This window comes from Asparagus officinalis, chromosome 1 (assembly GCF_001876935.1).
Source record: "Asparagus officinalis chromosome 1, Aspof.V1, whole genome shotgun sequence".
Taxonomy (NCBI): domain Eukaryota; kingdom Viridiplantae; phylum Streptophyta; class Magnoliopsida; order Asparagales; family Asparagaceae; genus Asparagus; species Asparagus officinalis.
In genome coordinates, this window is record NC_033794.1 from 32,706,370 (window position 1) to 32,733,598 (window position 27,229).

A 27,229-nucleotide genomic window follows, 5' to 3' on the forward strand; every position below is an offset into this window, starting at 1 on the left:
GCAAAACCGAGACACCAGTGTCCCGTGTTTTCGGGGACACCCCGGGTGTCATTGAACCTGCGTTTTGCACCCCCTGAACTGTTTTGAATCCCATAAATTGTTTTTTTAAACCCCAAAACACATCGATTCTTCACCAATGGTTTGTAATATTTTAGAGGGACTCCAAAAGTCAACATTGACAAATCAAAACCCTAGGATGGAGCGGTCAAGGTAACCTAGGTCAACTGCCAGTCAACGCGTTGCCCCGACAAAGTCAACGTTTAGGATGAAAATCCACCTACCATATCAACGTTTGACGATTCAAAACCTAGGGTACAACGCCGGGTCACGGCGTAAACCCTAGTGTCAACGCCAGTCAACGGTTGCGACAAAAGTCAACGTTTGAGGATGAAAATCCATCACCAATCAACCGTTTGACGATCCAAAACCTGGGTGGACGCCGGTCAACGCGTAACCCTAGGTTCATACCCCAAATTATACTGGGTTGCACCATAAGTCCCTTGATGAACAAAACCTAAGGCTCAACGCGTCAGGGTAACCCTAGGTCAACGCCAGCTCAAATGCGTTGCGACAAAAGGTCAATCGTTGACGATTCAAAACCATAAGGGTCAATGCCGCCATCGTCAACGCATTAACCCTAGGTCAACGCGGTCAATGCGTTGCGACAAAGTCAACACACGGTGATCCGCAGACCCTAAGCCGTCATAATGGTGCGTGATGGTCAGTTCCAAATGTCAAACTCAATGAACACTAGCCATTCAATCCACCGAGCTGCAAACTCGCAGACTCGCTACGGCCCAAAGCGATAACGCGCGCTGAAGACCTCGGCTTTCGTTCAAAGCCATTCCGAATAGACCCGAAAATCGAAGGAGCCCCAAGGGTTGAAGCTAACCACATGCGTCCTGAGGCCGATCTGAAAAAGCCGACCAATCACATCAAATGTATTCCAGCTCTTCTATTAAAGAAAGAGTCAGCGTGAACACTTTGGAGGGGGGGTTCTGTAGGCATCGAAAATTGCCTATAGCGTCTCCACAAACCGGCTCAGTGTTAACGAATCGAAATGAACATCACCTATCCCGCAAACGCCACATAAGCCTACATGACGTCGAATGAACGATTGAAGTGAATCCGAGTTACCGTGAGCAGATAGGACTTCGGAATCACGAAGACCCGGACCTAATCGGGGAAGCCCGGCACTGTCACAAATAATGGACAAACACCCTCCGATGCCTCGACCACTCTAAAGACATCCATACCGATCAGACGGATCGAACTTCTTTCGTCACGCATCCAACGCCCCGGAATCACTCAAGATCTCGAGTTCGTGTACGAAGAATCTACGGGGAAACAACCATATACGCCACCTACGGACGTCTCGAATCCCGAAACACCCCCCAGCGTGTGTCTCAGAAATTCCGAGACTACCTCCAGGGTGTTGTCTCGGAATTTCCGGACTACCCTGGGTGTCCCGAATAATCCGAGACACCCTAGGCGCGTGTCTCGAAAAGCGAGAACCCTAGGTCGGTGGTCTCGGAATTCCGAGACACCCCTTAAGGGGTGTCTTGGAATTTCGAGACAAACCCTAGGGGTGTCTCCGGTTTTTGAGACACCCAAGGGTGTCCGATCTGTGCGGACGACCCCTGGCGGTGTCCTAGATCTGTGCGGACGCGCCCCCCCTCTTGTTTTCTATAAATTAGGACTCCCTTACCTCATTTGGAATGAATCTGGATTTTTGAGATGCCTCGGCCGGAAGCCTGCATGCCCAGCAAACACTGATCGAGCACTTCAACCAGACGGAGGAGTAGGTCCTAAATCGCCTATCACCCGTCCCTCATCTTTTCCTTGGTATTATGCCTTTAGCGTTAATACTAAGAAAGAGCTAATACTCGCTTTGCCCGAGGTATACGCTTATGAACTTCTAGTTCTCACGCGGTATCGACGAAGTTACTGTCCGATATTTCTGGATTAGAAGTTCTAGATCTCACAGCGGATCTGACGAACTCTGTCCGTATTTATCCGGACCGTATCTGATTGCCCGGTGGTCCACGGATAATCAACATCCCGTCAACAGGCCAAAGACACCACGCCAAGCCGAGACCGCACCAAAACGGGATTCTCGTGTTATTTTCGATAAAAGTTTAATCTTATGTTTTAGTTGCATTCTTGTTATGTTGTAACGTTTGAAGTTGTAACAGATTCAAAAGCAATGAAAACACCGACTTTCACCGAAAACAACCCCCTCATCAATCCTTTAACTAATATCAAACATATCACAAAACAAATACTTTTCATCGGGACTTAACAAATTAATTTCCAAAACTCTCAACAAAATCACATTTCAAAATTTATTTACGATCACAAGCGCCACAAGTCAAGGATAGCCATCCTATCCAATTCTCAAGTCAAAGTAGAAAAAAAAATTCATGTAACTAGCTTCAATCCCAAAGTACTAAAATTGAGACCTTCAGGTAGTTAGATTGGTAGACCTCACTTTAGGATAAGTGGACTCTCAATCTCTCATGTGTTTAAGGATGGGATTGTATCGTTCAAAATTCTTCCGAATGGATGTATTCAATCCATAAGCTTGCATTTCATCTCAATTCTCCACCACTTCGAAAACTAATGCATGCAACAAAATCATGAGGTCTTTTATTTGGTTGTAATGGGGCTAGGGTCAAAAGGGTAGGATAGATATTTGGGATTGGTTGAAAGCCTATCACTAGTGGAGCTATGATTGCAAAAGATTATATCTCAAAGTAAGATCAAGGACATCTACACAAACTCCATCATCTATTAAAGAACTTCTTCCAACTATTCCTTTTAGTATGCCATAATATTCTTTCGACACCCGCAATTACATACAGCATAAAGATGACACTATTCATCTTTTTTTTTTTGAATTAGTTTTTTTTTTCTTTTTTTTTCGAAAGAATTATGAAAATGAAGCAAACGCCTACTTTCACACCCCCAAGCTTACACCACATTACTCATATAACCCATTGTATCATAAAATGTGCTCCACTAGCTTAGGCAATGGGTAAGGAATAAAATCGGGTTTTGAAGGTTACATATGTGGGTTTAATCAACAAAAATTAGGCTCATAAGCTCAAGGGGGCTAATCTAAGGAAACAATAGTGCATGGTAGGCTATTTGGCAAATGTGGACTATAAACAAAAATGTGCCTCACCTTTTATGCATACAAAAGTTATATGTGGCCTTGAAGAGATTCAATGCAAGTTCCAGTATCCTACACCATTGGAGAATATCACACAAGAAAAGAAAATAATGATTGGATTGTAATGCATCCAATTTCAGGCTCAAAATCTCACGGGTTTTATTTGTCTACCAAATTTAATTCCCCTCTTGTCTCAATAGAGTAATAGTTATCATGCTAGCCACATAAACACTAAAACCTATAAGACAAGAGAACATTCAAGTCTGGTTCTCCCATATTGTTAACTTGTAATCAAAAGCCTTTGAGAATCAGTTGAAAGATGGTATAAGAAGTTGCCAAGTCCCGACTAATGAGCATCAATCTAGTTCAATGATCGATAAAGGTTAATAATTCATGTCATCATCAGGGGATCACTTCCCTATTTTGTTTTTGTTTTTTGTTTTTTGTTTTTTGGAAGAAACAAAGCAAAAGAAAAACTAAGTTAAAAGAAAAATAGGCAATTATAGACAGGCAACCAATGAATGAACAACCCACACCCCCAAGCTTAAGATCTACATTGTCCCCAATGTAGTATGATAAAAATGAGTGCAAGGGTGCAGGAAACATACCAGTTCACTGTTCAGAAGGAGGAGGAGTGGTGGCATCCTGGTGGCGCTACCACTCATGAAAAGACTGCATCATATGGTGGATAGAATCCAGGAGTTGTCCCTGACGTTGTTGCTCTTGCTCGATGGCACCTACACGGTTAGTAAGAGAGGCAAGAGAAATATGGATAACTGATAATTCTGCTGACCAATCAGGGTGATGAAAAGAGTTAGTTCCCCTTGTAGGCTCAGCCTGAATAGGGATCGGGGGTACCGTGTCAGCATCCTCAGCTGGTACAACCTCATGACCATCACAAATCACAAAATCAGATGTTAGGTAGGACCAATTGGCGTGAACATGGATGGTCGTGCGATCAGGATCAGGGAGTGGGAAAAGATAATTATCCTGAAAACATAACCAAAACCTATTGCCCTTATTACTAATCAATTTCATATGTAGACAAGCATCGAGGTTAATGGACGCACTAGGGCTTAATGGATGAAGTCCATCTACAAATTCTCCTAAACCCATCCCGTAAGCTAAAGTGGTAATCAAGCCACCTAACACAATTCTTCCACTTGTTGCTCTCGCTGCACGACACATATGATGAATCATAAAAGCTCCTATGTCAACCTTATGTCCCTCAACCATGGCACATAAAAGATAGAGTTCTCTCTGACACATGACTCTCACCTTGACCATAAATGGTGAAAGCCATGAACCTCTGTAAATATCTAAAGCATGGGTTATAAACAGCAGAGGCTCGTGACAAAGAGGGATCATAGGTTCTTTGAGTGGTAGAGCGTGCGATAGAAATCCAAAAGGGGGTCAAGTTAAAAATTTTAGGAACAATTCTAGCCCCACCGATAGAAATCCAAAAGGGGGTCAAGTTAAAAATTTTAGGAACAATTCTAGCCCCACCCTCCGGAAAACCACATATTTGATTTAATTGTGCTAATGTAAGGGTGTGAGACTGATTAAATAGCCTGAAAGTGATTTTCCCTTCCTTTACGCCCTCACAATTAAATAAAATAGCATCAAGAGAGTTAAAAAATTCGAGAGTAATACTCTTGGATGTGGGATGTTTAGCCTCTACAAAATTTAACCAACCAACCCGTTTTATAAGGTACGAAACATCATCCCAAAGTCCTAACTCACGCAAACAGTTTTCATCCAAATAACGGGTACTCAGAATTCCCCTCTTAACCAATGTATTATATCTAGATTGTTGCTGTGCATTGACAAATTCTATACTATGAGGATTTTGGGGAGGGGGAGAGTTACCTTTGCGTCGTCGCGCTGTAGAAATTGAAGCTCCCTGACTAGGCCGTCCGCGCTTAGGTCCCATGTAGGCTCTCGAACAGGAATTGACAGTAGGTGTTGAAAAAAGTCGCTGGCTATTGTGCGGCGATGTCGAAATCAGGGTAGTTGCAGGAGAGGGGAAGTCTGGTCGTCGGTGTTCGTGGTGAACGGCGGAGATGGTCGGCGATGGTGGTGCTGTGCTGGCAACGGTCGGAGGTGATAGCTGAGGAGGTGGATGCGGTCGGTGGTCGGAGATCCGGTCGGAGGTGTGGATTAGGGCAGAGAAGGGTGTGGGTTTGGGGGATCGGTGATTTGTGGATGGGGGGCTGATGATTTTGGAACGAAAGAGAAGGGGGGATATTTTCTTTCCTTTTTTTTTCAAGCCACGGGTGTGGCACACAGGTGTGGTGGGCTCTGGATGATTTTTTCCTGCGCACCATGGGTGTGGTGTACACCACCTCTGGGTGTGGTAGAGTCCGCCATCCCATTTTAACTCTTTTTTCTGCAGTTTTTTTTTGAAAGAATTGTTCTCCCTTCTTCTCCCCTGCATGATTGAAAATGTTATAAGTTAATTTGTGTCGATCCAATTGCCTAAAAAAATAAAATAATAAAAAAAATAAAAATAAAATAAAATAAAATAAAATAAGATAAATAAAATGGATGAAAACTTGGGTTGCCTCCCAAGAAGCGCTCGTTTTTGGTCATGAGCTCGACCCCTTTTTCTTTTAGTTCTCCAACGAAGGGGGATCTGAAAGGGTATACGTGACCCCTTTCTCGTGTTGTTCCCCTACAATGTAGTGCTTCAATCGTTGCCCATTCACCTTGAAAGATCCCGTTGTTTCACTCCAAACTTCAACAACTCCACTAGGAAAAACCTCACGGATTTGAAAAGGTCCAGACCAATGAGATTTGAACTTGCCCGGAAAAAGCTTCAAACGAGAGTTGAAAAGTAGCACCATATCTCCTTGATTAAACTCTCTTCGAAGGATATTCTTATCGTGCCATCGTTTAGTCTTTTCTTTATAAATGCGAGCATTCTCATAGGATTCTATTCGTAACTCATCTAGCTCATGAAGTTGAAGCTTTCTTTTCTCACCTGCGGTCTTCATATCAAAATTTAGGAGTTTGATAGCCCAATATGCCTTGTGCTCTAACTCAACTGGGAGGTGACACGATTTGCCATATACCAACTTGAACGGTGTCATGCCTATGAGTGTTTTATCCTCTTCACAAGTAGAACCTTTTGACTTTAACTTTAGACTTTCAAACTTTGCATTTTGAAATGGAGCAGTTGATGTTGATTCTAAAGATTGAGCATATGCGGCTACCTCGGGGTCTTCATCATTTATTGAATCGTCACTTACCAAACACTTCTCAAGTGGATCAGCTGAGTAATGGTTTGCAAGTTGCTCATGTGTAGACTTGTCAATCATATCGATCCTGTAACAAACTTTATCAGTTAGAGGGGGTTTCATAGCATTGTTCAAATCAAATTCTACTTTCTCCCCTTCAATATTTAGGGAGAGACTTCAAACTTACGCTTGCACCTAAATCACACAAAGCACGGTTAATAGAGACATTACCAATAACACAAGGAATAGAAAATGAACCTGGATCCTTAAGCTTAGGAGGCAACTTGTTTTGGATGATAGCACTACACTCCTTAAGCTTAGGAGGCAACTTGTTTTGGATGATAGCACTACACTCCTCAGTAAGGGCCACAGTCTCGTATCCTTCCAACTTTCTTTTATTAGATAGGATCTCTCTCAAGAACTTAGCATAGGAAGGCATTTGAGAAATAGCTTCAGTGAACGGAATATTGATGTGCAACTTTTTCAAAATCTCCAAAAATTTTCGGCATTTGAGAAATAGCTTCAGTGAACGGAATATTGATGTGCAACTTTTTCAAAATCTCCAAAAATTTTCCGAACTGCTTTTCTAACTTAGCCTTAGCTATTGATGTGCAACTTTTTCAAAATCTCCAAAAATTTTCCGAACTGCTTTTCTAACTTAGCCTTAGCTAACATTTGTGGAAAGGGTAGAGGAGGCTTATAAGGAGCGGGAGCCACATATTTCTCAACTTTTTCTTCTTCCTGCATCTGGGTCTCATTATTCACATCTATCACATTTTTGTTTTTCTCTTCATGATGACCATCCACCCCATCATTTTCCTTCATCTTAGGTCCCTCATATTGTTTTCCACTCATAAGGTTTATAGCATTCACATGACCCCTGGGATTCGTCTCGGGTTGTCCAGGTAGCATACCTGAAGGCCTAGAAGAAGAGCTAACATTTTGCGCCAATTGAGTGATTTGTGTCTCTAACATCTTGTTATGTGTAGCTAGGGAATCCATCTTAGAGGCCAATTGTTTTACTACCTCATTCGTGGTTTGTAGTTGTTGCTTAAACTCTTCATTCAATTTCGATTGAGTCATCACAAACTTCTCCATCATATTTTCCAAATTTGACTTTTGAGAAGGGAAATTGGATTGAGGGGGACGAAAACCAGGAGGACCAAAATTAGATGCGGGCATGGGATTTTCAGGTGGGTTTCTATAAGATAAATTAGGATGATTCCTCCATCTCGGATTATAAGTATTAGAGAATGGGTCTCCCTTCTGATTAAAGTTATTAACATAGTTAACTTGCTCATTACCAGAAGTATCAATGGATGGGGGGTTTCCTAATTGACATTGAAGTGCAGACTGACCCACATAGCCACATATCTCACATGAAATTGAAGTAGATGCCACAGAATTAATACTCAAACCTTCAACTTTCTTAAATAAAGCATCAACTTTAGAGGATATATGGTCTGCCACAGAATTAATACTCAAACCTTCAACTTTCTTAAATAAAGCATCAACTTTAGAGGATATATGGTCTAAAGCATCTATTTCATACTTAACTTTCTTAAATAAAGCATCAACTTTAGAGGATATATGGTCTAAAGCATCTATTTCATACTTGCCTCCTATTGATGTATGAGGAGCACGCTCGTTCGCCCATTGATAGTGATTCTGAGCCATGTCTTCAATGAGAGTGTATGCCTCGTCTATTGTTTTGTTCATCAAAGCTCCTCCTGCAGCAGCATCAACAGTCATCCGTGTGTTGTAAGTGAGCCCGTTGTAGAAGGTGTGAACAATTAACCACTTCTCCAATCCATGATGAGGGCACATACTCAATAATTCCTTGTAGCGTTCCCAAGCTTCATAAAGTGACTCTCCTTCCTTCTGTACAAAGCTTGTGATTTGGTTCCTCATCTGTGCTGTTTTACTTGGAGGAAAATACTTTGCAAGAAACGCTCTGGACAATTGATCCCAAGTGGTGATGGACCCAGTTGGCAATGAGTGCAACCAAGCCCTATCCTTGTCCCTTAGAGAGAACGGAAATAATCTGAGTCGAATAGCATCATTGGTCACTCCATTAAGTTTCAAAGTGTCGCAATACTCCAAGAAAATCGATAGGTGGAGGTTCGGGTCTTCAGTAGCACCTCCTCCGATTATGCTGAACCATTAAGAGCAGTGATGGTTTCAGCTCAAAGTTATTAGCTTCAACATTGGGCCTTGTAATGCTTGACTGTGTGCCTTGAGAATTTGGGGCTGCGAAATCCTTAAGAAGCTGATTTTGATCTCCCATCGTAGCTTGTTCTGTGTTCCTTTGCTCCCTTATAGACCTTCTTATGTTTGCAAGAGTCACCGATAGTTCAGGATTGTTTTCGTCGTTTACTTCTGTTTGATTCCCTTGCATAAAAGAAAGTGAGAAGCAAAGAGAAATAAAAAAAAAATCTAGTCTAGCTTAATAACGTAAGCACTCAATATTAACACCGTAGTCCCCGGCAACGGCGCCAAAAACTTGATGGGCAAAATCTGCAAGCGCACAGACTCGTTATAGCTATCAAGGTCGATCACACAGGGACTAGGGTTAATTACCAAATTTCACGTTATTAGACTAGCTAAACTAATGAGTAAATTTGAAGAGATGAAAATTAAAAGAAATAAAATAATAACTAATCAAGTGGAATTCAATATAATGAAGAGCCAGGATTGGGTTTTTACCACAACTTCGATGCTCAATGATGAATTATTTTAGTTCTCGGTGTTGGTTTAAACTAAAAAGGGTGAATTAGCCTAAATTAATCTAAAGCATCTTTCAAGGTCTAAAGATCGTGCCTAATCAATCTCAATTAACCTACTTTCGTGGAATCAAGATTAAATTAAACCCATTAAGCTTTATGCTAATCCAAATTAAATCTCCAAGAAATCTAGCCTACTTTCGTGGTTCGAGCTCCCTGCTTAATTTCTAGAGATCCGGTATTAATCTTCACCTTTCAGTCCTTCAATTAATTACCTATGATTGCTAATACGGTGATCAAGCGAATCAACAAAATTAAAACACTAGAAATCAAGTTCAAAGATTTAAACTTTCACCAAGAACCTATATCAATTCATCATCAATCACCAAAAAGTTGGGTTCTTTCCCAATCCTAGACAAGAAATCTACTCACACATGATTGGAATAAGAGAAGACATCAAATAATTATGCAAATCACTCATAAGAAGAAATAAATCAAAGAGAGGAAAGAATTAACCCTTCTTTCAATTGAGATCTTCAAAATCAAAACTTGCAATCCAATCTTGTACAAGAAATTAGTGTCTTTCTTCAATACTTGAACTCCAAAATAATTGCTATTTGATGGCTAAGAGAACATAACAAAAGATATCCAAAACCCTAAGTCAAAACATCTATTTATATGTCCCCAAAAATCTGAAAATTAACTAATTCCCGCGCCACAGGTGTGGTCTGCACCACACCAGGGTGTGGTAGGGGCTGTTTTGCTGATTTTGTGCTTGTTTCTTCAGTTTTTGGTATTTTGTCTATAACTTTTGTGTCCGACATCGGAATGAGGTGATTCAAATTGCGTTGGAAATCTGTTAAAGAGATCTACAACTTTCATCTTTTGAGTTTTTCTTGATTCTAACTACATCATGGTCGAAATTCCAGTTCTTCATACTCATGCATCCATTTTCTTCATGAACCATGCCTTCGAAAACTTGTTATTGCTTCAAACTCTTGTATAACTTCCAACGATCATCAAATCTTTCAATCTTGAGCCAATACCTACATATAAGAACACAAACCACAGCAGTATCCTCGATCAAAACACGAAATATGCATTAAACACTCGTAAATCATGCTTGTAACACACTAAGATAATGCATATTTTACGTGTTTATCAGTTATCGATCTAACTCTTCGAATAGGAATCCTTCAGGGAATCCTTCAAACAAGTTCCAAGCCTAACCTGTAGCTCTGATTCCACTTGTTGTGCGTAGTGAAAATTTTGACAGCACCTCTGTTACACAACAAAAGATTAAGTTCACAACTAAAATTCCTGTTTCGCAAAGGGAAAAAGAATTGATAGCGATATATCTCAATAAAGTGGGATATACACTCTTCCTCTCATCAGTTCTAGGACTGACTTGTTGAGGGAACCTACCAAGCTATTACAAATCACAAAAACAGCAAGACAAATGAATTTTACGTGGTTTGGCAAGCTGCCTACGCCCACGGGGCAAGGAGGGGAGAGATTTTACTAATAGAGAGAGAGAGAGAGTACAAATAGAGATTACAAAATCACTCAAAACTCACAATTTAATCTCTCAAACAAAACTCTCAAATCTCTCCTTCAATTCTCTCCTTGATCAGAAAAAGGCTCTCTGTTTTTCTTCTCGAAAGGACAACCGCCAAAAATCCTCACACCGCAAGTTTTTTTCTTCTGCGTTCTCCCACACGAAAACCTAGGAAGAAATCGAGATTTTTAAGAGAGCCTGGAAGTTGTGTAGGTTGGGCCGCATCGGGCCACTTCAGCGCCCGACTTCCTTCAGCGCGTGGGGGTGTGTTCACGTGCAGCTATTCACGTGCTTGTGGCCCCTACGTTCACAGTTGCAGCCACTACCGAGAATGGAAAGAACCCATAATCCAGCAATAACCTGAAAACCAAGCGTACAATTAGCTTGCGTTCATATATCTAACTAAAGGTATGCAGATCCTATGTCATATCGAAGTATTGAAATGGACTTCAAATTTGACATACGACTAGAAACTTCTCTTCAGTTTCCGACCCAAAGCAATCTTTCTCGGTAGAGCAAATCCCCTGTTGACCTCATACCCTCATCGAAAGGGCGACATCCACAGTTAAATCTTCAGGAATGCTCACCTGTGGAATATGGAGAGGACACCTAAATGCTAGAGAAAGCTTAGATAATAACTTGGTGAAGGGCTCACTTTTTAACGAAAGTGGTGGCACTGGAATAGAGGAAGAGGATGGCTAGTGCGAGTATGAGGCTGTGACAGACTAAAGTAAGTAAATGGTATTCGACGAGTTCAAATAAAACCCAGAGAGCAGTGGCTCCACAAGAATTGTGGCTGATAATTTATTGTTTCTCCAAAGAAAAACATCAGCAGCTGCACAAAGGAAGGCAAGTACGAAGCTCGGTTAGGTAAAAAAAAAGTTTACAAGTTGGAGATCAATATAAGGTTAAAGTCAAATAATGTAATCACTTGTTACTTATTCCATTGGGAACGACAAACTGAAATAGGACAGTAATATTTAATTTGCATGACACTGAAAATCGAAAAATTTCTTAAATTTCGGATCTTTGGTAACAAAGAAAGTTTATTGGATCTTTAAGTTATAGCTTTGCTACAGGGACCCAAAATATGAGATCAATAGGGAGGACAAGTGAGGTATCCTCTCCTATTGGATAATGAGTTCGTCATCATTAATGATGACAAACTCATTATCCAATAGGAGGGGGACATCTTACTTGTCCTCCCTATTGGTCCCATATTTTGGGTCCTTGAGGAATTTTTTCTTTACGTTGTGTTGAACCCAATTAGATGCGCGGACACATATTTTTTGGGGGGGTCATCACATATTAATAGAATCATCATCCTACGAAAAATATCATGGTATATGAATGTTTAGTCCAAGTCAAAATTTCATTTTGCGTTTTGGTGATTCACAAAATTAAAGTTTGCGATTTTGATGGCACTCATTCAAATTTCAAAATTTTAACAGTTAAAAGATGTTTTCTTCAAGTAACGGGTTGGTTGTCTACTTAGATAAGTTACACGCTTCTTTCCATTTTTTGGTACCACAAAGTTTGCTCATTTTTACATTTTGATTCCCAAAGTAATTTTTTAAACCCCGTAATATCCCCAATTTCAATTCCATTTCACTTTGATGTCCCTCCCCAGATTTTGATAGATTTTTGGTTTACTTTGCATTACATTTAGGACTGTTTCTACCGGTTGTTAGGAATCCAAACAACCAAATTAATTGTTCATATTAATTAGACGAAGCATCAGGTGCTAAGAGCCTATTTGTTCTATTTGTTTGCATGGAAGTAGCTATGCCGTAGCTAAAGTAAATGAAATGTAAGCTACTTTTGCTACTTATGAGCAAAAAAGCATGTTTGTTTCTTAGGAAACATTAGCTCTACTTCCTCAATTAGTGATGTGGCGCCTACAAGTCATCTTCATTTTCCCATTTTTTTCCAGCCCTTTCAGCTTGGGAAGGCTTCAATAGTGAATAAAAATAGTGGTGGGGTCCACATGTGAAGAGGGGGACTCCGTGATATCCACGATCCATTTTATGGTGGCACTATATCTAGGTGTGTCTATCCGGGCCCGGGCCGGGCAAAACCGAAGCCCGGACCCGGGCCCGATCAGGCCGTGTTCCGGGCCGGCCTAGTTTATTTTATTTTTTTAAAAAACTTCTATTTAAAATTTAAATTATACAAAAAAAAAGACAAAAAATTTAATAAAAAATAATAATTTTATTAATCACTTAAAATAACATAAATTACAAATAAAAAATTATAAAATTAAATTCTTTATTAATAATTAATAAATCATTTACAAATTACAAGTATAAATTTATTTTGAAATTCATCACATCACAATAGATAAGTACATCCCAACTAGGTTGGCACCTACTCACCTATATTACTATCATTTGCAACTATTTCTAAAATAATTCTTTACAAATTTTAAGCTAAGATATAAAAATTATAATTTGATGAATATTATTTATTCTTTATATCTATCTTCTAGTACCAATTCTTCATATTTATCTTCAATTCCAGCCATCCGATCGATGCCTTGCGTTCGCTTCTCGTACCTCCATCAATCTTATAAGCACATCACCGCTTGTACAGTATACTGATCTAAGCATGTCCTGTGGTCGTCGATCAAACGTCCTGTTGTACTGAAGGCGGATTCCGAAGCTACCGTCAAAACCTGTATTGTTAGTAAGTCACGAACCATGGTGGAAAGTATAGGATATCAAACTGATCCATATACTTTTCACCATTACAAAATATCTAAAGCATTTTCTTGACATTTAACTAAAGAAGCAGATAAATATTCATCTATTTCAGAAACCTCCAATGATGACGAACCAAGTCCAGATCCACCAATTAGCTCAGCTACCATTGCATACCTATCAAAACTTACACTTTTACCTCGGTATGAGCTCGAAGAAACCGAAGCTATAGACCGTTATGTAGCTACACTATGTCTAGCTGTATACTCATCATATAAGGTTTGAAAATAATTTCTAATAGCTAAATGATGAGTAGTAGTAGTAAGTGTTGACCTTCTTGTTTTGATGATGATTTAACAAATAATTTACATCTAATATTATTTGTCTAGTATTTGTATTTTATTATTTATTGTAGACAAACAATATGTTAGAGGTTGGATGGATTTGCGCTTCAACGATCAAATCCAATGGAGGTTGGCGGAATTGTGGAGTGAAGCCTATGCGATTCAAATTGAAGATCGAAGTTCTAGCTTCATCTATAAGTGTACCAAGTTGAGCTACATCGAAGATCAATCAAGCTTGGGTATATTTAGTTTAGGTTTTATATTATGTGTGTTAGTACTTTAAGCTCAATCATATATACACACACATATTTGGTTTTTATATATATAATTATATATATACACAAGTTTTGGTTTATGGACTTAAAAATCATTGTATACATATTTTATTAAGTCTATAAAATCATTTCATAGGGTTTCAAAACATTGTTTATGTCAAAACATCAAAATTTATGTATATCACATTTTCATGTTTTGGACACACTTGCAAAATACCTGAGTTTTCACAAATGGGAAATTTAATTTGAGAAATTCTTTTTCTAACATGTTCAATTTCATGTTTATAAATGTTTCTCAATTTTTTATCAATTTTGGAATTAATTTGTTATGTTTATATGAATTTACAAAATTAAGTTTTAAATAAGCTCATGTTCGTACATGTTTTTGCAAAATAGATGCGTTTTTACAATTGGGAAATGCAATTTGAAAAAAAAAATTCGTTTACATATTTATCATCATATATAAAAATATTAATTCAAGTTTTACTAATTTTGGAGTTGTTTTGTTATTTTCAATTGAATTTAAATAAATATTTTTTCAGCAGTTTTTTTTAGAAACTGTATATCTGTGTTTAAATAATTATTTCTCTCAACTGGAAAGTGATATTTTAGAAATTCTTTTTTTAACTTGTTTATCTAAATATCTAGAACCTTCCTTCAAAATTTCATGATTTGTGGTGTTGATTTACTATTTTTAATTGATTTTACAAATTCAGATACACAAAATTCCAACATCTGTCAAAATCTGGAAAAGTGCGGTCGACCGCCACGATCGACCGTGCTACATTGCGGTCGATCATCACGGTCAATCGTCAGCAGTCCAGAGACCAGTTTTATAGTTTTGCTTCTCGCGGTCGACCGTCACGCCCCCCCGCCGATGTTACCGTTGCACAGTAACGATAACTTGCTGATTTTTATTTTTTGTGGGTTTTTAGGGTTTTTTGGGTTGTTTTCTGCTATTCTATATACCCCTTTGTCATAACTATTTTCTATATCCAAGAAAATATTTTAAAAGATTTTAATAAGGGTTTAAGCTTGTTTTGTGTTTGTTTAAAAGAGTGTTTAAAAATTTGTTTGTGAAGAGAATTTCACAAGAGTTTGAGGAGATCATCAATCTTGTTTGGGCTTCAATCTATATCCTTCCACTCTTGTTTTAGAGAAGTTTTCTTAAACTCTTTATCTAGATTATTTATGCTTAACTTGTCATATTTATTTTGCTAGATTAAATTGAGTTTAGACTTGTTTTGATTTATCTCTTTGTTCATACACAACCTATTGAGCTTATTGTATTTACATTCATAGTATAATTTGGGGTTGTGGGTTTGTGACTAAGAGTTGTGCTTAATTGAGTTCTCACCTTGTTTAGAGAACAATCATTTTATTTGTGAGTTTTAATTGTGAGATTCACTTTGTATTATACTAGTACACTGAGAGGAGTGTGTGGTGAGAGACGGGGTTGCTTCCAAGAGGAGTGGCGTCGGTTGACGAACCTTAGGAGAGGTTGTATCCGAGTACTTGAGGAAGGACACTGAGAAACCAACACTTAGAGCGTGTGAAGTGTAGTTACATTGTGAGATTGTGATCGTTGATCGGTGAGCGTTGAAAACCGATATTGTGTGGTGTAAACGTTGTTCGGGTAAGCGTAGAAAACCCGGTTGTGATAGTGGATTTCTTTCCGGGAGTGGGGAGTGGAAACGTAGGACGGAAGGTCCGAACTCCGTGATCATTTCGTGTGTTTGAGTTTGCTTTGGTGCACTTACTCTTATGTTTATATTTCGTGTCTCTATTGTCCATTGCTCTCTATTTATATCATCCACTTTCTTGTTTATTTTGTTTACCCTTATATATATCACTCATCCTAGCTCAAATATCTTGTTGTATTTTATACTTGCTAGGATAACTTGTTAATTAGTTTTAATTGGCATAAAATAAGATTAGATTTGCATAAGACCCTAATCACCCCCCTCTAGGGTCTAACAATTGGTATCAAAGCTTGGTGCTCTTTGATTTAAGATCTAATTACCTTAAGTTAAAGATCCAATGTCACGCCCCGCTTCCCAAAATACCCGGGAATTAGAACGTGAACAAGCCCGCGACGTATTAGATTGAGAAGAAATATATATTATCCTTTTTTTTCTTCTCAATCCAATACGCTAAGTGTTTGGAAATAAATACAATACAAAGGCACATGTCCCCAATCACAATCAGCAAGAATATAATAGACAAACTCAGAATAAAAAAGATCATATCACAATGGGATATCATCCAAGACATAAAAAATATGGGTCAAACATGCCCTTATACAAATATGAACAAATGAATACTGAAGAGATACAAAATACACTGATCAATTAGAAATGGAAGGTAGTACAAAAGAAATCGGATGACCAATAACTAAGCTTCAGCTTCTTCTGCTCCGTCTGCAGGATACTCCTGCTGAGAATCCTCTGACTCCTGATGAACTCCCAGCTAAACCTGTTCTTCCTCTCTGACGTACACCAGAGAAAACAGGTGCACGTCAGCGTGTATGGCACACGGCAAGACCCGACCCCACAAAGAAAATAGAACGAACGGAAATCCAATGCGAAAAACGATACGATAACAGAAACAACAAAAGAACGTACAATTGAAATCCACAAATCAACATAAAAACACAACTAAATCATGATAACATAAAGCATCCAAAATCGATCAGGTAACGAGTCATGCAGCTAGCGATTAGACTAATCATCCAAGCAACAAGGCATACACTAGATGGAATTAATACTTAAAAAATCTACAACTCGAAACGTAGTACGTCGAGCAAAATAATCCAAACAAGGAAACCCTCATGTATATACCATATTTCTCAAATTGTAAATAATTAAATATTAACCCCGATCCATGTATGAAAAGAAATACAACTGATCTACGTCTCACAAGAATCATACATAGCCAATAATCTAAGTCATGTAACTAGTCATCCTACAACAGGTCACTGGCTCATATTATCGGATAACTGATAGATCACAATCACAAATATCCCAACTCCTCAGACCCACCCTAACGTTACACAGGAATATTGTTGGTGCGAGCCTGGAAATAATCAACAATCACATATCACAACACCTCAGACCCACCCCAACGCTACACAGGAATATCGTTGGTGCGAGCCTGGAAATAATCAACAATCACATATCACAACTCCTCGGACCCACCCCAGTGAATACACAAACTTCACCGGCACGAGCCCGGAATGCATAAACATCTCAACTCATCAGACCCACCCTGGTGACTACACAAACTTCACCGGCGCGAGCCCGGAATACACAAACATCTCAACTCATCAGACCCACCCCGGTGACTACATAAACTTCACCGTTGCGAGCCTGGAATATACATCAACAATCCCAACCGCTCACATGGACCAAGACTTCTCATCCCAATTATTGTAATTCCAGGTCAACTACACATGAAGTTCTAGATCTTAACTGTGTCATACAGGTCACTATAGTCATGAACTCCTAACAATTTTCAATCACAACAATGAACAATCAATGCAACTAATCATGTGCAATAATATCATAGCATATCAGATGATCAAAATAAGAATTATAAATCATCAACAGCATTTACATAATTCAGAAAATAATCTTTTTCTAAATTAATTCATTTTAAATTATTTCTCTTAACAATTAATCTAAACTAATTCATTTTCCAAAATAAATTCTTTTAAATTATTATAATTATCTAAAAATAATTCTTTTGCTGAACTAAATTCTTTTAATTCATTATAATTTTTCTTAAAATGTCATTTATCATATTACCATAATATACTTAATATTCTTGAGCAAACAATCACACACAGGTAATAAAAATTATAAATTAACATAAACGGATAATTCACCAATTCATCAACAAGCCCACGCAGATAATAAAAATTCATAATCTAATCTATACAACTAATTAACGACAGATATAAATTGGAAATGACAAGTCAAGAGGAGCAGAATCTTGCCTACGAGACCGTGGGGTCTGATGATGAGGCTACGATGCCGATGCGGACGGGGCGCTAGCCAAGGCGAGGGGACTTCGGTGACGAGCTCCGGGAGGCGCTGGAGATTGAGTTGTAGGGATCGACGAGCGGTGGGCCAGCCAGCGGTCGTACGGGCGGAACTTCCGACGAGGCTGCGCGGAGTCGAATGGCCCCCAAACGGCGGTGCAGGTGAAGGCAGTGAGTCTTTCAGCGGTTGGTGACAGTTGAGTGGTTGGCTTGGTCGCTGAGGCACAGGCGGTGGGCGGTGGTCTGGACTCGGGGAAGAGGAGAGGAGCGTGATATGTCACAGTGATGCGCTGGAGGCGCTCACAGCACTTATTGGGCGGACCTGTATCGTATAAGCGCTGTCTGCTGAGCGCTACGACTCGATGATGCCTGGCCGGACTCGTGATTGTGCGTGTTAAGGGTTGATGCGTGGCCGTTGAGTCCGAGCGGTAATACAGATGCTCAGGTTTGGGCCAGCGGCTCAGGCAGAGGGATGGAGCGTCGTGGGGCTGTTGGTGAGAGGAGTAGAATGGGCCGGCGATGGGGTTTGGGGCAGCGGCGCGGAGAGATGTTGTCTAGCGGCGTCTGAGAGAGATGGCTTAAAAAGGATGAGTGAGTTCGTCGGAGCAAGTGTGAGAAGAGGAAGAGAGGCGTCGACGGGCGGTCGGAGGGGTCGGAGGCAGCGCAAGAGGGGTGGTCGCGGACTGCGGTTTTGGGGAAGAAGAGGAGAGAGAAAAGAAACAAAAAAAACGAAATATATATTCTGATATAATCATGTATTTATATATAAATATTATATATATAGTAATAATTATTATATAATATATATAATTAATATAATTATTATAATATTATAATTTATATGATATATATAAATATATATATATATTACTATATATATATATTATATAGCTATATTACTCAAAATAATCATATCTATTAGAATTAAGCATGCTTATAAGTGATTAATTAGAATATATTTTAACTAGTATGCCATCATTCGTATATAATCATATATATATATATATATATATAGAGAGAGAGAGAGAGAGAGAGAGAGAGAGATAGGGTTTGGTATTTAAATAACAAAAATAATTAAAATAAAATAGTTACGGGTATTTAAAAATTAAAATAATTACAGAATAATTATCTACAAAAAAAACATACATGTTGAGCTATTACAATAGTTAATACGAAATAGTCAAAATATACCCATATTATATAATTAAACAAGAATAATTAATAATAAAAACATTTCTACTTATATTTAAAATTAAATAATTATGGGACAATTACGTACACGGTAAAACGTACTAGTTATACTAATACGACAGATAATATGTAACAATAGAAATAATACAATAAATTATACCAAAACACGTAATTAATAATACAACGTATTATACTAAAATATACGTAATAATAAAAATAATACCACGTATTATTCAAAATGATACCTAATAGTATCGGTAACACAACAGATAAATTCTAAAAATATTTACTACACTAAATAAATTTATAAATATTTAAATCATTTAAATAAATATAAAACTTAGACTTTAAATCATAGAAAATTATAGAAAACAGAGAAAAATATAAATACTCTTTTAAAAATCATAATTAAATATTTTAAAATACTAGAAAATAATTTTAACTAGTATCAAAATTTCATGATCCTTACATTCTACCCCCCTTAAAACAAATTCCGCCCTCGGAATTAAAATAGGAATGAACCCAAGGACAAAGATATGGAACGAGAGCGTTTACTCGCAAATCGACGAGATAAGAAACAAAAAAACAATGGAAAGTTACGAGACAAGAAATAGTGAAAACTTCCGGAGTCAAAAGTGATAAGATAGGGACGAAATGAAATCTATCAAGAAAATAGGATAAGGGCTCAAGGATAGTCTCACGGATGAAATATGATATGTATCTAAATTGTCCGTTATATTCTTACTAGTAGAACTCGGGACTGTGATCGGAACCGTGACCTGCATGGGCCACCAAAAAAACCTGTCGCGCCCTGCTTCCCAAAATACCCGAGAATCGAAACGTGAACAAGCCCGTGACGTATTAGATTGAGAAGAAATATACATTATCCTTTTTTTTCTTCTCAATCCAATACGCTAAGCATCTGGAAATAAATACAATACAAAGGCACAGGTCCCCGATCACAATCAACAAGAATATAATAGACAAACTCAGAATAAAAAAGATCATATCACAATGGGATATCATCCAAGACATAAAAAATATGGGTCAAACATGCCCTTATACAAATCTGAACAAATGAATACTGAAGAGATGCAAAATACACTGATTAATTAGAAATGGAAGGTAGTACAAAAGAAATCGGATGACCAATAACTAAGTTTTAGCTTCTCCTACTCCGTCTGCAGGACACTCCTGCTGATAATCCTCTGACTCCTGATGAACTCCCAGCTAAACCTGTTCTTCCTCTCTGACGTACACCAGAGAAAACAGGTGTACGTCAGCGTGTATGGCACATGACAAGACCCGACCCCACAAAGAAAATAGAACGAACAGAAATCCAATGCGAAAAACGTTACGATAACAGAAACAACAAAAGAACGTACAACTAAAATCCACAAATCAACATGAAAACACTACTAAATCATGATAACATAAAGCATCCAAAATCGATCAGGTAACGAGTCATGCAACTAGCGATTAGACTAATCATCCAAGCAACAAGGCATACACTAGATGAAATTAATACTTAAAAAATCTACAACTCGAGACGTAGTACGTCGAGCAAAATAATCCAAATAAGGAAACCCTCATGTATATACCATATGTCTCGAATTGTAAATAATTAAATATTAACCCCATTCTATGTATGGAAAGAAATACGACTGATCTACGTCTCATAAGAATCATACTTAGCCAAGAATCTAAGTCATGTAACTAGTCATCCTACAACAGGTCACTGGCTCATATTATCGGATAACTGATAGATCGTAATCACAAATATCCCAACTCCTCAGACCCACCCTAACGCTACACAAGAATATCGTTGGTTCGAGCCTGGAAATAATCAACAATCACATATCACAACACCTCAGACCCACCCCAACGCTACACAGGAATATCGTTGGTGCGAGCCTGGAAATAATCAACAATCACATATCACAACTCCTCGGACCCACCCCAGTGACTACACAAACTTCACCGGCGCGAGCCCGGAATGCATAAACATCTCAACTCATCAGACCCACCCCGGTGACTACACAAACTTCACCGGCGCGAGCCCAGAATACACAAACATCTTAAATCATCAGATCCACCCCCGTGACTACACAAACTTCACCGACGCGAGCCTGGAATATACATCAACAATCCCAACCGCTCACATGGACCAAATCTTCTCATCCCAATTATCGTAATTCCAGGTCAACTACACAAGAGGTTCTAGATCCTAACTGTGTCATACAGGTCACTATAGTCATGAACTCCTAACAATTCTCAATCACAATAATGAACAATCAATGCAACTAATCATGTGCAATAATATCATAGCATATCAGATGATCAAAATAAGAATTATAAATCATAAACAGCATTTACATAATTTAGAAAATAATCTTTTTCTAAATTAATTTATTTTAAATTATTTCTCTTAACAATTAATCTAAACCAATTCATTTTCCAAAATAAATTCTTTTAAATTATTATAATTATCTAAAAATGATTCTTTTGCCGAACTAAATTTTTTTATTTAATTATAATTTTTCTAAAAATGTCATTTATCATATTACCATGATATACTTAATATTCTTGAGCAAACAATCACACACAGGTAATAAAAATTATAAATTAACATAAACGGATAATTCACCAATTCATCAACAAGCCCACGCAGATAATAAAAATTTATAATCTAATCTATGCAACTAATTAACGACAGATATAAATTGGAAATGACGAGTCAAGAGGAGAGGAATCTTGCCTACGAGACCGTGGGGTCTGATGATGAGGCTACGATGCCGATGCAGACGTGGCGCTAGCCAAGGCGAGGGGACTTCAGTGACGAGCTCCCGGAGGCGCTGGAGACGGCGTCGTCGGGGGAGAACCTCTGGCCGAGGCTGCGGTTCGGGTGGCTGCAAGGCGCGCGGCTAGAGTCAGCGGTGGTACTGGTCGGAGCGAGGGACAGGCGGCGGTGTCGGTTGGTTGTTCTAGTCGGGAAGAGGAGGAAGGCGGTGTCGTTGTGCTGGAGTGTCGGCGGGCTGTCAACCAGCGACTGTGAGCGGCGCGTCGACTGCCGCTGGCGGCGAGCGCTAGCGAGGGGTTAGTGGTGCCGTCGGAGGAAACGAGGGGCAGGCGGGGCCAGTGGCTTAGCCAAGGGATGGAGCCGTCAAGGAGCTTGAAGCAGGTGTAAGGCGCGATGGGGCTTGGGGCCGCCGGGGGGCAGAGAGCTTGTCGGGTCTTGGAAGAGATGCCGGCGGTGGGAAGTCGTCGAGGAAGAGAAGGAGGAGAGAGAGGGGGAGCGGCGCGTCGGAGGTCGTCGGAGGAGAAGAAGCGCTGCGTCGGGTGGGGAGACGGACTTGCGGGCCCGTTTTTGGGAAAGCAAGAGGAGCAGAGACGGACTGCGTATTTGGGAAGAAGAGGAGAGAGAAAGAAACAAAAAAAACAAAATATAAATATATATATATATATAGAGAGAGAGAGAGAGTTAGGGTTTGGTATTTAAATAACAAAAATAATTAAAATAAAATAGTTACGGGTATTTAAAAATTAAAATAATTACAGAATAATTATCTACAAACAAAAACGTACATGTTGAGCTTTTACAATAGTTAATACGAAATAGTCAAAATATACTCATATTGTATAATTAAACAAGAATAATTAATAATAAAAATATTTCTACTTATATTTAAAATTAAATAATTATGGGACAATTACGTACACGTTAAAACGTACTAGTTATACTAATACGACAGATAATATGTAACAATAGAAATAATACAATAAATTATACCAAAAACACGTAATTAATAATACAACGTATTATACTAAAATATACGTAATAATAAAAATAATACCACGTATTATTTAAAATAATACGTAATAGTATCGGTAACACAACGGATAAATTCTAAAAATATTTACTACACTAAATAAATTTATAAATATTTAAATCATTTAAATAAATATAAAACTTAGACTTTAAATCATAGAAAATTATAGAAAATTGAGAAAAATATAAATACTCTTTTAAAAATCATAATTAAATATTTTAAAATATTAGAAAATAATTTTAACTAGTATCAAAATTTTATGGTCCTTACATCCGACTTATCTTTTTATGCTAATCTTGTTTTGATTGCATTTGTATCTTGCTTGCATATTTTTACAAATTATAGATATGAATGATGCATCTTGTTTAGGCTATGATTCTAGTATTGCTCCTAAATTCAATATTTTTCCTTATGCTCAATGGTGTTTTAGATTCAAAATATTTGTTCAATCTAAAAATATCAATTTATGGGAAGTTATTGATTGTGCTTATATTGTGCCCACATTGGAGAAATCCAAGTGGAATAAAAATGATAAAAGATTATTTATTATGAACAAGCTCTTGTTGGAATTCTTACATAATGCATTTGATTCATCTTTGTCTAATAAGTTTGTTTATTTTGATAGTGCTTACACCATATGGAAATTTATTAAAGCACATCAAAGGGACTTGGAGGCGATCCGTCAAGCTTTGGAGGATCCGGCTTCAAGTTCATATGGAGCATCATGCACACGGCCACTAGGCGATAGCCCTAGTGAGGTTTGCGAGTTCGAACCCGATAATAATTTATCTAGTGATGAACGCCCTAGTGAGGTTTGCGAGTTCGAACCCGATAATAATTTATCTAGTGATGAACTTGCTTGTGCTAGTGATAAATTATTGCATGCCTTTAACAAATTACATAAAGATTTTATTAATTTAAAAAGCAAGCATGTAGAACTTATATCCGATCATGAGAAACTAGCTTCCAATTTTGATATCATTTCTCAAGAAAATGTTGCTCTTAAAGAAAATAATGATTTGCTAAAATTGGAAAATAATAAATTATCATCATCTATTTCTAGGTTATCTCATGCTAAAAATAATGTCATGTTAGAAGTTGAGAACATAAAAAATGATACTGCTTCTTTTATAAATGACTATTTGTGTTCTACTTCTAATAAAAATACATATGTGCCAAATGATGAGTTAAATGTTGTTAAAAATTGCATTTCATCCTTAGACTCAACTCTTAATACATGCATTAATAATCATAAGAAGCTTATGGATATGTTTGCCAAATCTAAGTCAAAATCATCCACTCATTATGCACACATATATAGCAAAATTTACAAGTGTTCTATTTGCGGCCATAAAGGCTATTTAGCTAAATTTTGCTATGATGCACACAAACATAAAAATATTAATCCTTCTTGTGCATCTCATCAAGTTTCTTCATCACATTCACATGTACACACACATATAAATCATCATAAACATGCCCATGTGTACAAATGTGAGCTTTGTGGTCATTTTGGTCATTTGACCAAATTTTGTTTTGATTTGAGGAAAGTTTCTCGTTTGTAAAATAATTTTAAAGAACAACCTATTTTTACAAATGATTCCCGTGCACGAGCTAAAGGTCCACAAAAACAAATAGATCTCTTTCTTTGCACAAATTGTAATCGAAAGGGTCATTTGAGTGATTATTGCTTTGACCGTGTTAGTGCAGCACATGTGCCCAAGAGGGTTCATAACCCTAGGGTTTTGAGCTTAAATGATAGGAGTCATGTCCCTAAACTTTTTGGTACCAAGAATTCTTGGGTATCAAAACAAATTTGATTTTTAAACCAAGAATTTTAGTGTTTTTATTTTTCTTTTTCTTGGTTTTGAAAAAACGTGTTCTAAACTTTTTATATGAAAACAAATTTTAATTGATCAAATCTTTTGTTTTCATGACTATTAGTTTCGATTTTGATAAGAGGTTTGTGCTTATATAACCCTCCGGGTTTATTAGGTGTTTATTCCCAAATCTTGTTTATCGGGTGCTAAAATGTTTATATGGGTTGATACTAGCTCAAGAACTAGATATAGTTGCCTCTCTTGATTTTTTTAAAATCAATGATGTTTTGGTTTTATGATTCAAACTTTGATTTATGATTTCATTTGAGTGATTTGTTTTCTTTTGAAAACTTTTTTACATGGTTCTCATGTTTCCTTATTCTTTTGCTCTCATAAATTCATTCATACATGGTTTTTATGCTTGAGAAATGAGACACTATGTTCACTTTGATATATTTATATATGTTCTTATTGTCTTTATGTATGTGAGTTGTGTTTAGCATATTTTCCATCTATGCTTGCTCACATATGTTTGCCATGATATTCATTTTATATATTCTATATGGCATTTTGATAGGGGAAGCAATCCCTATATTTGTTTTATACTCACCCACACTTATATGTAGGGGGAGTTTTCGCTCTCTTCTCTCTTGTTGGTTTCCCCTTTTTGATGTTGTCAAAGGGGGAGAAATATTATGAGTATATTCTTTCTTGTTTATATGCATGATATATTATACTTTGTATATTTATTTCCTTTCATGCATATATTCTTTTTGTAAATTATTTGTCATCATCAAAAAGGGGGAGATTGTTGGCCTTCTTGTTTTGATGATGATTTAACAAATAATTTATATCTAATATTATCTGTCTAGTGTTTATATTTTGTTATTTATTGTAGACAAACAATATGTTGGAGGTTGGATGGATTACGCTTTAACGATCAAATCCAATGGAGGTTGGCGGAATTGTGGAGTGAAGTCTATGCGATTCAAATTGAAGATCCAAGTTCTAGCTTCATCTGCAAGTGTACCAAGTTGATCTATTTCGAAGATCAATCAAGCTTGGGTATATTTAGTTTAGGTTTTATATTATGTGTGTTAGTACTTTAAGCTCTGGTATATTTAGTTTAGGTTTTATATTATGTGTGTTAGTACTTTAAGCTCAATCATATATACACGCACATATTTGGTTTTTATATATATAGTTATATATTGTGTTAGTACTTTAAGCTCAATCATATATACACGCACATATTTGGTTTTTATATATATAGTTATATATACACAAGTTTTGGTTTATATAATTAATAATTATTGTATACATATTTTATTAAGTCTATAAAATCATTTCATAGGGTTTCAAAACATTGTTTATGTCAAAACATCAAATTTTATGTATATCACATTTTCATGTTTTGGACACACTTGCAAAATACATGAGTTTTCACAAATGGGAAATTTAATTTGAAAATTCTTTTTCTAACATGTTCAATTTCATGTTTATAAATGTTTCCCAAAGTTTTATCAATTTTGGAATTAATTTGTTATGTTTATATGAATTTACAAAATCAAGTTTTAAATAAGCTCATGTTCGTGCATGTTTTTACAAAACAGATGCGTTTTCACAATTGGGAAATATGATTTGAAATTTTTTTTCGTTTACATATTTATCATCATATATACAAACATTTTCCCAAGTTTTACTAATTTTGGAGTTGTTTTGTTATTTTCAATTGAATTTACATAAACATGTTTTCAGTAGTTTTTTTTCAGAAACTATTGATCTGTGTTCAAACAATTATTTCTCTCAACTGGGAAGTGATATTTCAGAAATTCTTTTTCTAACATGTTTATATACATGTCTAGAACCTTCCCTCAATATTTCATGATTGTTGGAGTTGATTTACTATTTTTAATTAATTTTACAAAGTCAGATACGCAAAATTCCAACATCTATCAAAATCTGGAAAAGTGCGGTCGACCGCCACGGTCGACCGTGCTACAGTGTGGTCGACCATGCTATAGTGTGGTCGACCGCCACAGTCGACTGTCAGCAGTCCAGAGACCAGTTTTATAGTTTTCCTTCTCGCCGTCGACCGCCGATGTTACCGTTGCATAGTAACGGTAACTTGCTGATTTTTGTTTTTTAGTGGGTTTTTGGGGTTTTTTGGGTTGTTTTCTTCTGCCCTATATATACCCCTTTGCCATAACTAATTTCTATATCCAAGAAAATATTTTAAAAGAGTTTAATAAGGGTTTAAGCTTGTTTTGTGTTTGTTTAAAAGAGTGTTTAAGAGTTTGTTTGTGAAGAGAATTTTACAAGAGTTTGAGGAG

The 27,229-nt window shown here is 37.3% G+C and overlaps 1 protein-coding gene across 1 annotated transcript; it reads right to left on the reverse strand.

The window, feature by feature from the left end:
* Positions 7,012-8,701, reverse strand: LOC109833032. The gene is made up of 2 exons (XM_020400572.1): positions 8,556-8,701; positions 7,012-8,458 (listed from the first exon to the last, which is right to left on the reverse strand). The coding sequence occupies exons 1-2, from the start codon at positions 8,699-8,701 to the stop codon at positions 7,012-7,014; spliced, it is 1,593 nt and encodes a 530-aa protein (XP_020256161.1).